The sequence below is a fragment of the Ambystoma mexicanum genome, chromosome 2p (genome assembly GCF_040938575.1).
Source record: "Ambystoma mexicanum isolate Mex_15411 chromosome 2p, UKY_AmexF1_1, whole genome shotgun sequence".
Lineage (NCBI taxonomy): Eukaryota > Metazoa > Chordata > Amphibia > Caudata > Ambystomatidae > Ambystoma > Ambystoma mexicanum.
Genome location: NC_090923.1, coordinates 1,330,159,134 through 1,330,172,254, shown reverse-complemented (window position 1 = coordinate 1,330,172,254; position 13,121 = coordinate 1,330,159,134). Strand labels below are relative to the sequence as shown.

Here is a 13,121-nt window from a genome sequence, read left to right as displayed (position 1 = left end):
TATCAAGCGAAATGCCAGAAGCCCATGTCAAGGAAATGCAGAGTTCAAGACTATACAAGCTGAACTCTCCATTACAGCAGGCAGACTCCTGCTATGAAATAAACCCATTGTTTCCTTAACTCCATAAGAGAAAGGCTGATTGAATAAAATGCACACCAAGGTCATTGTGGCATGGTAGCCACTAAGTAACTCATGCTACACAAGGTGTGACTTACCAGCCTTTATATAAAAAAGTTTGAAAACGTCCTACAGACCCGTCACATCAGGGTACTACATGAAAAACCACTCTCAAACTTTGCAAATGACACCTCTGCCTGCGAATATCTGGGAGAAGTAGCAGCAGTCTACTTTGGACCATTTCCTTATGGGCAATATCTATTTGTAGTACAAGATATGCTGGCATTGAAGGAGTGCCGAGAATGCCCACCTCAAAGGATGCAGCGAACCTTAAATGTGATTTCCCGAGTGTTCCGAGGCCTATGGGATTTCACTACTTAAGCAAATACAATCACTCCACTAATGCTTCAGACGAATGGCCCAGTGAAATGATTCAGGCACAGTGTTGCTAACTGTACATTTTGGCCACTTAGGGAAATTTGGATGAAGGGGCCATGCAAAATATTACTGAGTTGTTCCTGTGTTTACCCAAAGTGCCTTTCCGTCAGTGGAGAAAGTGACATTCCCTGGGCTCACCATCCCCTGCTCCCTGACAACAGTTTCTAGCACGCCCCAGAAAGGTCGGCATTTAGCAAAACAGAACATGCCTCTTGTAAAAGCTCCTTAAATAACAACAGAGTAAGACGAAACACCAAGAACGTAGGCAACAAGTATATGCAGATATACTTCACAGCTTCATGGAAATTTGCAGAATGCCAGGCAAGGAACCAAAATTAACTGCAAGAAAGCTTGTCTACTATCGCTTCAAAGTAGCATTCAAAGTCATCCAAAACAGCAAGTACCACGGAAGAACATCCGTCCACAGTTGCAAATCTAAAATGTTTGAGGGCTTGATCCAGATATAAAGGTGTGACATCCACCATTAAATAATTTAGACATCAGTTAAGACCTGACCAATACACAAAGAGGTAATTTGCATTTATTTAGATTTATATAGCGTTTTAAGCCAAGGCGCTTTACATGAGGAACAAGCAATTACAACATGCAATACATGACATTGAATCAAACCAGAAAACAGTACAAAGAACAATTAACATGATTGGTGAGGTTGAATGCATGTGGAGGGGGACTAAAGTGAGAGAGGACGGTTAGAAGGTGAAGGTGAGGTTGAATGCATGTGGGGGGGGACTAAAGTGAGAGAGGACGGTTAGAAGGTGAAGGAGGAGGAGGAGGAGGATTCAGCGGAGAGAGAGGAAGCTCAAAAAGGTGCTAGCGGGGTGAATGGAAGAGGTAGGATTTTAGAGAAGTGCGAAATGAGGGGTAGTAGAGCGGACGGGGAGGGGAAGGCGGTTCCAATGGAAAGGAGCGAGAAGTTGGAAGGAGCGGAAGCGGGAAGGGGCACAGGGTGGAGGAGGAGAAAGAAGGAAGAGATTTGCAGAACTGAGAGAACGAGAAGGAGTGTAGAAAGTAAAGGGACGGTAGATAGGGAGGGGCAAAACAATAGAGGGCTTTGAAAACTAGACAGATGAAGTTAAATTAAAGCTGGGAGTGAAAAGGGAGCCATCCTAGTGAGTCAAGGGAAGAGGAGATGGGGTTGTCGGGTGAGAGAAGGCAGAAGGAGCGGATAGCGGAGTGGTAGATGGTTTTGAGGGGGGAGAGGTGTGAGAAGGGGAGTCCAAAGAAGAGAGTAGAACAGTAGAAGAGTCTGGACAAGATGAGCGAGGTGATTAGTTTAGTAGCGTGAAAGGTTAGGAGAGGACGAATTTTACGGATGTTGTAGTGGTGGAAGCGGCAAGATCTAGCACTGGGAGAAATGTGGTGAGAAAGAGGGGTGGTGGTCGATGTGGAGACCGAGGTTGCAGGCATGAGAAGAGAAGGGGAGTTGGGAGGGAGGGAAGAGAATGAAGGCAGGAGGAGAGGGAGGAGGAAGAGTGTTGGCAGGGAAGAAAAGGAGCTCAGTTTTATCTGAGTTGAGAGAAAGGAAGTGAGAGGACATCCAAGATTTAATAGCGGAGAGGCAAGAAGAGAGCTAAGGTGGATGTCAGGTGAGAAGGAGGAGAAGGAAAGGTAGAGCTGGGTATCATCTGCATAGAAATAGTGTAATACACCAAAGGAGGAGATAATGGGAGCTAAGAAGGAAGTATAGAGTGAGAAGAGAAAGGGGCCAAGGACAGAACCTTGGGGGAACACCGTGGTTGAGAGGAAAGATAGGTGAGGTGCGGCCACCCCAGGAGACTGAGAATGTGCGATTAGAGAGGTAGGAGGAGAACCAGTCGAGAATGGAGTCTTTATGGCCAAATGAGGAGATAATAATACGCCTAAAGTTCAAATGAAGCAAACAAACCAATCGGGCCACATCCAACGAACTACACAATGGAAGAACCAATCCTAGGCTGGGTTAGAGACAACAATATGCTAATGATCTGATTGACTGGGAGCTCTGTTAGATTATATTGAGGGCAATGGAAGGCAGCTGTTAAAAATGCTGCTACAGGATTCTCTTTGTAGGATTTACAGGTGAGATGGGGATAAGGACATATATTGGGAGGGATAAGGAAGATACAATGGAAACCCTTGGTTAAAAAAGGGGGGGCAGGAATGCCACTGCTGGCCTTTTAGCACCAGCAGCATTCTACTTCCCTCAGTCTGACCTAAAACCATTGGGAGCATGTGAATCGATGATGTATATGCGATTATGCCAGTTCTAGCTATGTCAGCACAGTTATTTCAGTTCACTTTCCTCCAGTAACTTACACATGGAGTTCTTTTAATTAAATAACTAGAAGTATTTTCATAGGATGCTTTTTACATGTAGTACAAGGATAATAGGTATGGGTGAAAGTTCAAAGTGAAAAGGGTAGGTGAAAGAGTGAGTGTGAAGGTATGGGGATGAATGGAATAGGGCAAAGGGATAGGTGTAATAAGTTAGGAGTGAAGAGCAAGGTGAAACGTGGTGGGGTAGTGTGTGAGGAGCTTGAAGTGATGTGATGGGTTGGGGCAACAGCTTATAGAAAGACATTAAACTCTTTTTTTTGTTTGTTTTAAAGTTATTTAAATTTGTTTGAAATTACAACCGGGACATAGGTGAACAGTACATCTTGAAACAGTTTCACAGCGGTACAATCATACATGACCCGGTGCTAGTATCTGGCATATTGTGTATATATGAGCTGTGAGGTAAACAAAGGGTGAGCGAGAGCCATACTGGGGAGTACTACAAGTTAATGCATGCAGGGGCATCTGCATCACCAGTATTGTCAATGTTCAATGATTGCAGGTAGGTACGGAATGGGAGCCATATGTCTGTTGGCAGCCAATTGCGTAGTGACCCATTGTTCCTCAATGTTAGAGGCCCATGTGACAGCATGAAGCCATTACTCCACAGTGGGACTACCAGGGCGCAACGACAACAACAGTTTACAGTGTAGCGCTCGTAACATACAAAGTCCAGCCAGTCTCTTATAGCTGCACCGAAGCGATGTAAACTCATGAAACAAACATGTCATCGGGAAGGTTCAACAGTACAGTCAAGCATCTCCTATACCATCACACATACCCCGTTCACAGAACAATTTTCGGACAGGCGCAGATCATATGAATATATCCTGCCTGATCAGTGTTGCATCTCGGGCACCTAGAAGAGCGATCATGTGACATGAGGTGTAGTCTAGTGGGGGTGTAGTGAAATCTATGCAGTAGTTTGAATTGGATTAGACGAACTCTAGAATTTAAGGATACAGAGTCCCACATCTCATCTGTTAGGTCTATACCCAGGTCTCTACTCCAGATCCCACAAAGCTCAAGTAGTGGTTGGCATGTGCTGTCCTGTAGCCAATTATATAACCTTGAAAATCTTCCACGGGCTGAGGTGCCCTCCATGACCAATGCTAATAGCGGGTCGTAGGTGGCAATGAGGGAAACTCTTCCCACATGTTCTTGATCATTCGGCGGAGGCCAGCAAAGTGTAGCCAACGGGTGGGACGCCTCCTCAAGATTTCGGGTAGGTCTTGCCACTCCATGAAGTACACGATCTTGTACACATCCCGGAGGAAGCCAAAACAGGGCGCCAACCGGCTGTGCGCAGTCACTCTATCCATCAGGGGGGTCCCCCGGTAGGACGTTCCAGAGGGGAAGGTGACCATGAAACAGATTGGGGACACTCACCTGCTTCCAGATTTTGCCCCATGCAAATATCGTAACCCCAGCCGGGTCAGTAATGCCCAGAGTCCGCACTAGTGGGGGCACAACCAGGGAGCATATGAGTTCCGGCCGCCTTTCATTCTAATCTGACATGAGCGAGTGGACTGTCAGGATCAAACCAATATGCTGCATATTACACTTGTGCCACAATCCAGTAGCTTTCAAAATGAGGGGATGGCCAATCCTCAGCGATTTAATGGTCAAGTCAGCGTGTCCCACTTCAACCAGACAGCACCCGAATGCCGTAGAAAGTTGTTGATCGCAGATTTAAGTTTCTCAAACAGCTCCGCACATGGCCAAAGAGGGATGTTGAGGAATCGATATAGTAGCTGCATAAGAACCACCATCTTAAAAGGAGTGAGACATGTCCAACCACTGTAATTGGTAGCTTTGCCCAAATACTTAGCTTCTGCAAGAGCGCCGACAGATCTATCCCATAATTCTGCTTGTATAGAGTAGTCTGGTGGCGCGAGATGATAACACCCTGATATTTGATGTCCGCTGGGGACCAGATTAACCCCAGGAGGTCCCGCTGGGCCACTGTGGCGTCTGTCAGCAGGAACAATTCAAACTTGGCGCAGCAGACCTTGAGCCCAGACAGAGTGCCAAAGTGGAAGACATTCTGCATAATAGGAGAGAGGTTAGCATCAGGGTTGCGTACATATAGCAACGGGTCGTCTGCATAGAGAGATAATCTCAGGCTGTCTTATGATTCTAATGCCACTATGGTACTGCTTCTGGCGAATCCTGTCAGCGAGGGGTTCCATCACCACTGCGAATATATGGGGCGAAAAAGGGCAGCCCTGCGTAGTCCCCCTGGCAATGTCCATTAACACTGACCTTGGCCACTGGGAGAGCATACAACAGTTTTACCCACAAGATGAAATGGGGGATGAAACGGGGGCCAAAGTTGCATTTTTCTCCAAACACAGCACACAGGAACCACCAGGACGAAGGCGTTCTGCATGTCTAGCGCCGCCGCCTCCGGGTCTTATCCTGGCCAAAATGTTGAAAAGGCGTAAGAGTCGTAGAGCGCCCGTAATTAACCCAGCCTGATCGGGGTGAATAGTATGGATCATATATGGAGCAAATCGAAGGGCCAGCACCTTGGCGAAGACCTTCGCATTGCTGTTTATCAGTGATAGGGGGTGATGGGAGGCGCAATGCGTGGCAGGTTTAACGGGCTTCAGTAATACTGATATGACCACTTCCCACAGTAATCTTGCCACAAGGCGGACAGCCAAGGGGCCAGGCGAGCTTTGTAACATTTATAAAAATGAATGGTGAGACCATCAACACCGGGGGCCTTGACCAATGTAAGCGGTTCTATGGCACAGAGTATCTCCTTGCTGGACATCGGGCTATCTAGCGCCTCTCTGACTTTGTTGGATAACACCGAAAGCAGGTGGTCATCAAGGAATGCCTCGTTATCAGATAGTCTGCCAGGTTGTTTACACTCTCCATACAGTCTCGCAGCCCGGGGGTCTAAGAACTTGTGCTCCCGGTCTGCCTGCTCCGTAAACGTGTCAATGGCAGCCCGATCTCTCTGAATGCGACAGTCAAAGGAAATGCAGCGTATTGCGCCTCAAGTCTAGCAAGTAGGATTTCGCTCTCTCGGATATTATGGCAGATTGCTTTGAGGATCCCAGATTCTTTCACCATGGCCACGCCACGCAAATGTGGACCTTAAAGGCCTCCCACAGGGTCATTGAGTGTCCATTGTCGCAGTGTTAATTTCAAAGTATCTGTCGATACTAGAACCACGCTTAGTCTGGAAGACAGGGTCGAGCAATGCATCAGGCTTGAGTTTCCATAATCATCCTTATCATGTATCATGTGCCTTGCCATGTGCCTTATCATGTGTCTCTCAGACCACGCAAGTGACTGGAAAGATCAGGGAAGGTCCTATGTAAGATTTCCATCGTGTCTATACGCCCAATAAGGCAATCAGCGAGCAGCCATCTGTCGATCTGTGAGTGCGAGTCATGCACTGTAGAGTCAAAAGAAAACTCGCAAGACAGCGGGTGCAGTAGCCTACAGGCATCCATGATGCCCAATGAAGCCTGCCCCTCCAATATGGCCTTGGACGACCTGGTCAATATGAATTTCTGTAGATTTTGTAAAAACCATACAGAAAAGGAAACCTTACAACATGTCATAATCTCCTGTCCTCAACTGAATGTTCAACGAGAGAAACATCCATCTAACAAGCTAAATCTCTTACATGCTGCTGAAGATAAAGAGATATGGATCATGCTCTTTCAAAGTATTAAATTCACTGTATGGAAGTCTATAGTACAATTTCTTGATGAAGTATTGCCTGAAGAAAATGGTGTAATTTCTTAAATTAGAATACGTGTTTTTATACTTTTATATTGTATATAATGTCTAGATTTGAAATGTTTGTTAACGAAAGAATCATGAAATGTTATGTTATATTTGTTTAATGTGTTTCGAATGGAAAAACTCAACAAGTTGTATTTGAAAAGTTGATCAGCTAAATCAAATAAAAAAAATTAAAAAAGGTATTTTTCAAGCATAATTTTCCCCAAGAAGCATTAGAAAGTTATTTTCACACGTTAGAGTGAAATGTATTAGCACCCAGAGACCGTTATTGACCTCCTTTGAACCAATCAGAATGCTCAGAGCACAGTCAATACCTACCTATATTGAATGCATTCGGACTTCAAACGCAGACAGGGAAACCACAATGCAATTTCCAAAAAGGTTTCTTTTAACAAAACACTCCCTTTCTGGAGGACATTTTTTTCAGTAACATTGGGCCTGAATTACAAAAGCATTTTCCAATGGGAAATCCCAATTCACAAACGCTTTGTAAATCAGGCCTATTGTATTTAGCACAACAGGGTGAAAACGAAACCATGGGAATATGCTTCCACTTTCTTATGGGTAAACTTTGTCCTTTTACATGATGCCTAATGCATGCTGATGTTAAACCCACTCAAGTTTAAACAAGTTTGCAATTAAAATACTTATATAGACACCCTTGCAATTTAAACAGTATATAATAAAACCACATTTAACTTGCCAATTCAGTTTATGGTCAGAGGCACAATTGCTTCCTCCTAGACCTGAAGACTTGGAGGCAAGACACAAGTCAGCTCAATCAGACAATTAACAGGTAGGAGCAGGGTAGGGGTCTCGTGTAGGTGCAGTAAAAAAGAGCCAACAATGGCCACTTACCCACAAGCGGAGAATCTGATAGAGAAAGTGCAAGACATTGTTTAAGCTTTTTAATAGTATGAACAGAATGGAAACATATAAGACCCTACCATCAACATGGTGGTTACACTGAGGTATCTGGGCCTATAAGCAGGATCGGCTGAAGCTGTATCAAGGCTTGCTGAGGCCCATTTCAACATGGTGTTTGGGGGCCCTGTGGCCCAAAGCTTTATTTTGATGGTGTATTCATTTGATCCTCTTTTTAGGGGCTGAGTGGGTGAGGATATTGAACACAACATCAAAAAGATCCCACAGATCAGCTTCCTTCCCTTACCGCTCCGAGTGAGCTCCCCTAGATGTATACACGTTTAATCCTTTGCATCTTTTACCCCAAAACAAGGGCTCTTAACCATGTAGTTGTTGAAAAAATATACATATTTTAATATTTATCGCAACATATCATCAATTCAAATACACAATGTTAAAAACAACACATACATTTGTTCAAAACACATACTTGGCCACATATTATAGTGGCCCTCATTACGACCCTGGCGGTAAGGGGTTTACGCCAGCGTTAGCTGCGCCGACCCCTTACCGCCAACTACGAGTTTCCAGAGCGCCATGGTCACTTTTCCGCCCGCTTTTTGCGGGCGTAAAAATCCATGGCGCTATGGGACCTCGGTGTTAATTACGCCACCGTAGTGTACGGTGGCGTAATTAACACCTTCCCCACTCCCATTGAGCCCTATGGGGCCGAAATGGGAATGGGGAAGGGTAAATGGGTCAATGGGGACTTACCGCCCCGCCAACCTCGGAATGGGGCGGTAAGTCCGCCATCCGCCATGGCGTAAAGGGACTTTGCGCCATGGCGGAAAAGTCCGCCGATGGCGGAAAAAATCCGCCAGGGTCGTAATGAGGGCCAGTGTGTGCATTTCCACCAGAGGCATAACAATAAACCCATCGAAAACCTTGCTTATGCCTTTCTAAGGTGTATTCTTCACAAGGAGCCACCGTTCTTGTTTATGCCCTTCCCAATTTATACGGGCAAAAAAGGAATGTGCCAACACTTGATACAACAATGTGTTTCTAGAACCAACATAGAAATATATCTCTTGAAAAATGGGCAAGGCAAATATTCCTTATTGCGTATCCTGTTGGTGCTGTCCTCAGGGCACTCAAACTTAGTTCATGTTCTGGTTTTCACACACTGAATGGTAGCCACCATTTGCAATCTCTCTAAAAAAACAACAAACAAACAACTTAACTTAAAAACATGGTTTTCAACTTTGTGTGCAAAAGAAATGCTGTAAAACATCTATAACAACTCCATCTCTGTTATTTGTATAGGCAGCAGGGATATATTCATTCTTAAGTGGTATCATTATTGACCACTTTCACACTTTTCTATAACATTAGACATGATTCACTCTCTTCATATCTTGTGTCTATAATTACACATTTTCCCTATAGGGTCTTCATTTCATTAGTCTAATGTTCTTTAAACAAAAGAGACTTATCACTCTAATCTATCAATGGGTGGTCTGTTACAGACCAAGACCGTGTACTAAATAGCAGACGGTTCTTTTTGGCCTGTGACAAAGAACACAATTGGGAGGCAATTAGGCCTATATGGCAGATACACGAGTAACTTGAATAAGTGCATAACAGTTGAAGATTCAACAAGAGGTGAGCATTCAGGATGTGTGACTCACAAATGATTGAGAGATAAGTATAGAGGGGCACCTGATTAATGGAGGTTTAAAATAACATCATAAGTGTCTCCCCATTGATAGATTAGAGTGATAAGTCGCTTTTGTTTAAAGAACATTAGACTAATGAAATGAAGACCCTATAGGGAAAATGTGTAATTATAGACACAAGATATGAAGAGAGTGAATCATGTCTAATGTTATAGAAAAGTGTGAAAGTGGTCAATAATGATACCACTTAAGAATGAATATATCCCTGCTGCCTATACAAATAACAGAGATGGAGTTGTTATAGATGTTTTACAGCATTTCTTTTGCACACAAAGTTGAAAACCATGTTTTTAAGTTAAGTTGTTTGTTGTTTTTTTAGAGAGATTGCAAATGGTGGCATACCATTCAGTGTGTGAAAACCAGAACATGAACTAAGTTTGAGTGCCCTGAGGACAGCACCAACAGGGTATGCAATAGGGAATATTTGCCTTGCCTATTTTTCAAGAGATATATTTCTATGTTGGTTCTAGAAACACATTGTTGTATCAAGTGTTGGCACATTCCTTTTTTGCCCGTATAAATTGGGAAGGGCATAAACAAGAACGGTGGCTCCTTGTGGAGAATACACCTTAGAAAGGCATAAGCAAGGTTTTCGATGGGTTTATTGTTATGCCTCTAGTGGAAATGCACACACAATAATATGTGGCCAAGTATGTGTTTTGAACAAATGTATGTGTTTAACATTGTGTATTTGAATTGATGATATGTTGTGATAAATATTAAAATATGTATATTTTTTCAACAACTACATGGTTAAGAGCCCTTGTTTTGGGGTAAAAGATGCAAAGGATTAAAACGTGTATACATCTAGGGGAGCTCACTCGGAGCGGTAAGGGAAGGAAGCTGATCTGTGGGATCTTTTTGATGTTGTGTTCAATTATCCTCACCCACTCAGCCCCTAAAAAGAGGATCATTGTGGCTCATGAAAACTTGGTGTATTCATTTGGCCACTTTGTCCAAATCAAAGTGCTTTTAAATCAAAAGCTGCAGCCAAGGGCTATTTATCCTGCCAAAAGAATCTCCAAGCAATGCTTGTAATTATTAGAAATCCATAAGGTCTGGCACATACGCTGTGACCCCAAGGACGCCAGGGCATGGACTGGGCCCTGGGGCCACACCACACATCAAACCTTTACTGCAGCATTTCTGTATAGTCCTAAAGTAGCAGAGCCTCTGTATAATAGCATTTTCACAGGTCTCCAAATGTTTACAAGGTCAGCACAGGGTCAGGACCAGGGCAAACAACCTCTCCAGGCCAGCAGCATCTCTTCCCACATCTCTGGCAAATCATTCTCACTCATTGCCCCCTCCTCGCAGGACCAGGGAAGACACACTCTACAGTCTCCAGGCCAGCAACCTCTCTTCCCACATCTCCGGCAAATCATAATCACTCACTTGCCCTTTCCTCACCCACATGTTGGATTACATTAATACTCAGTTTTAAAAAGATGACTTGGAAAGTGCACACATCATAATCAACGGCTGTAAATGTGTTGCGCTCAAATAATACAATTTTATTGTTATTCTCCCCCTATCTTCAATGGAAGGCTACAGATCCTAGATTGCAGTTCGTTGGAAGCCTAACATAAAATGGCCTTTGGGTTTTAGAAATGTACTTTCATGACTTGAAGACACAGCAAAATATAACATGTTTCTTTTTCATAAAGTCATGCATTATATATCATTTGAGGAAAAAGGAACCTTCAAAAAAATGAGCATTTGCTTGCTTATCAAATAAAACTTGAAAATAAGAGACATTTTATGTGACATATTTGAATAATTTTAGAAGAAGGCATATTTGGGTGGCTAACTGGTCGTTTGTGCTTTCAGCATAAAAATGACCCTTCTTCAGCCAAACTTAAAGACGTTTTGCCCAAAGCAATAGTTACATAACTGATGCCATCACTTATAAATCACTTTCACTTTAAACATAGGGTGATAAGTAGTGAAGTATTTGTAACCCAAGTGTGGGGTGTTTGTCTCCAGAGCTTCACCTGTGGTTGGGCAGTGACTGCAGAATCTTGCTGGGGAAATCGGGAAAAAGGGCCCTTCAACAATACAACGAATGTTACTTCATAATGTTGCACTTGTGCCACAACATTGCTGAAACGATTGTTACAGAAGAGAGAGGGAATGAGAGTTCTGAAATTAGAATATCTGGTTGGCATAGCAAGGGATACTGATACCCAGTGAGAAGTTCCCCAACAATATTTGCTCCAATCAGCAGCGTTATAAAAAAGCAAGCCAGGCGCCCAGCTTTCCATTTCCCAGCTACAGTTAGTTCTTATTAGGCTATTACTCTATTCTCCTTCCTTCTCATTCTCTTGCACACGCCTCCTTGCACCCTGGTACCTATTAATGCAAAAAACAGTGAACACCAAAACTATTTGGCATTGCGAATGCTTGTTATGTATCAATTTGATATGTTTATTTGTGCGATTTTTTTCTCTTTTTTAACATGAATTGGGTGGTTTAAATGCATAACCTTGAAATAATTGTTTTATTTTTCTGCGGTTTTAACGATGCAACTGAATTTATAGTAATTTAATTGTGAATTATTCTGTAAAAAAAAATAAAAAAGCTAAATGTTATTGTTTTGGATGTCCCCCTTACGTATTATGTACGGTTCCTCTCAAGTCTCCTGGTGCTGTATGCTGCCATTAAACTACACCTGGAGTGTGCTTGAGGAGGCGAAACGAACACCTATTGAGAATGTCTTGAAGCGTCTGGGATATTCTGGATTAGAGATACTGGACATCAGGCAGAGAAAGCCACTTGGGGTGCATGCTTGGTCTGTGGCAGCCTGGCAAGGAATAAAGGACAGGCTATAATTGCCCCGATTTATGAGTGAGCCAACTGTACATGCAGCTATAAGAAACGAGCCTCGAGCGGGATTGGGACTATATAATGCAAGCTCCATTTTCAAAGTGGCAATTGTCCAAAAGAGCCTCTGGGTTCGAGGTGCAATCTCCTTTCCTCACCTCCGCACTTTCTATCTGCCCCGTCACCATTAGCAGGAACACGCTGGGGGTCCCGGCGCCGCTCATTTTTCAGGAAGGGTAAGTTTCAGTTAGTGACTAATGCCCATCCGAGAAACGTAACCTTAGCAACGCTCCACCACAACTTCATCACGTGGACTGCACGCTCGGGCGTGCCTGGAAAGTCACGTGCGTGCATCAGGTTGCGTACGTCATCAATGTGTCCTTTTTGTAAGGCAGGACACAAGCGGGTCGGGAAGGGTGGTTGTATTCCCCTGGCCCACAGAGGGATAGCAGTTTTAGACAGAATCATGACCAGACACTGTCATTCCTCATTTACCATGCAAATTCGGCCTACAGTAAATCCTAAAGCTATTGCAGCGGTGTACAGCTGGGGATATTTCGGTGTATGTTTTGGATTCGTTACGTGTAAGAGGGTGATTTTTGTGCATTGGGGCAGAGCACGAGCATTCCTCCCTTCACACGCAAATTTCCAGTATCCCACTTTAAACGAATACACGTAGTTATATTTTTTTTGTTTTCTCGTGGGGAGGTATTTTTTGTCCTGCGCGCTGGAGATGGGGGTTTTGAGGAGTTGTTACCTGCAACAGAGAGGAGAGATGTGTTTTTCGCAGTGGGACATACTTGGCTATCCTGTGCAGAGGGACACATTTGGGTACGACTTTCCAGCATAACATTTTGCAGATAGGTTTATTTTTTGATTGATTTATTTCATGTATTTATTGTGCATCTGTTAGGCGCTTATAAAACTAGTGAATTTTTTATCAAAGCGCCCAGTTTTCTCATGCAGAGGATAGGGTGCCCAGATTTTCACGATTAAAAAAAAACTTGGACTGCCACAAACAGAAAAGACTACCAA

At 43.6% G+C, this 13,121-nt stretch overlaps 1 protein-coding gene across 3 annotated transcripts in view; it reads right to left on the bottom strand.

The window, feature by feature from the left end:
* B9D1 (B9 domain containing 1) overlaps nucleotides 1-12,398 on the bottom strand; it is a 391,264-nt gene extending 378,866 nt beyond the window's left edge. Inside the window, exon 1 of one of the 3 annotated variants that reach the window (XM_069645673.1) lies at nucleotides 12,245-12,398. In XM_069645673.1, the coding sequence (XP_069501774.1) occupies nucleotides 12,245-12,310 (66 nt within the window). In that variant the 5' untranslated portion in view covers nucleotides 12,311-12,398. The remainder of the gene's footprint in view (nucleotides 1-12,244) is intronic. The other 2 variants (XM_069645671.1, XM_069645672.1) reach the window with 2 other exon arrangements.
* Between the last annotated feature and the right edge of the window lie 723 nt (nucleotides 12,399-13,121).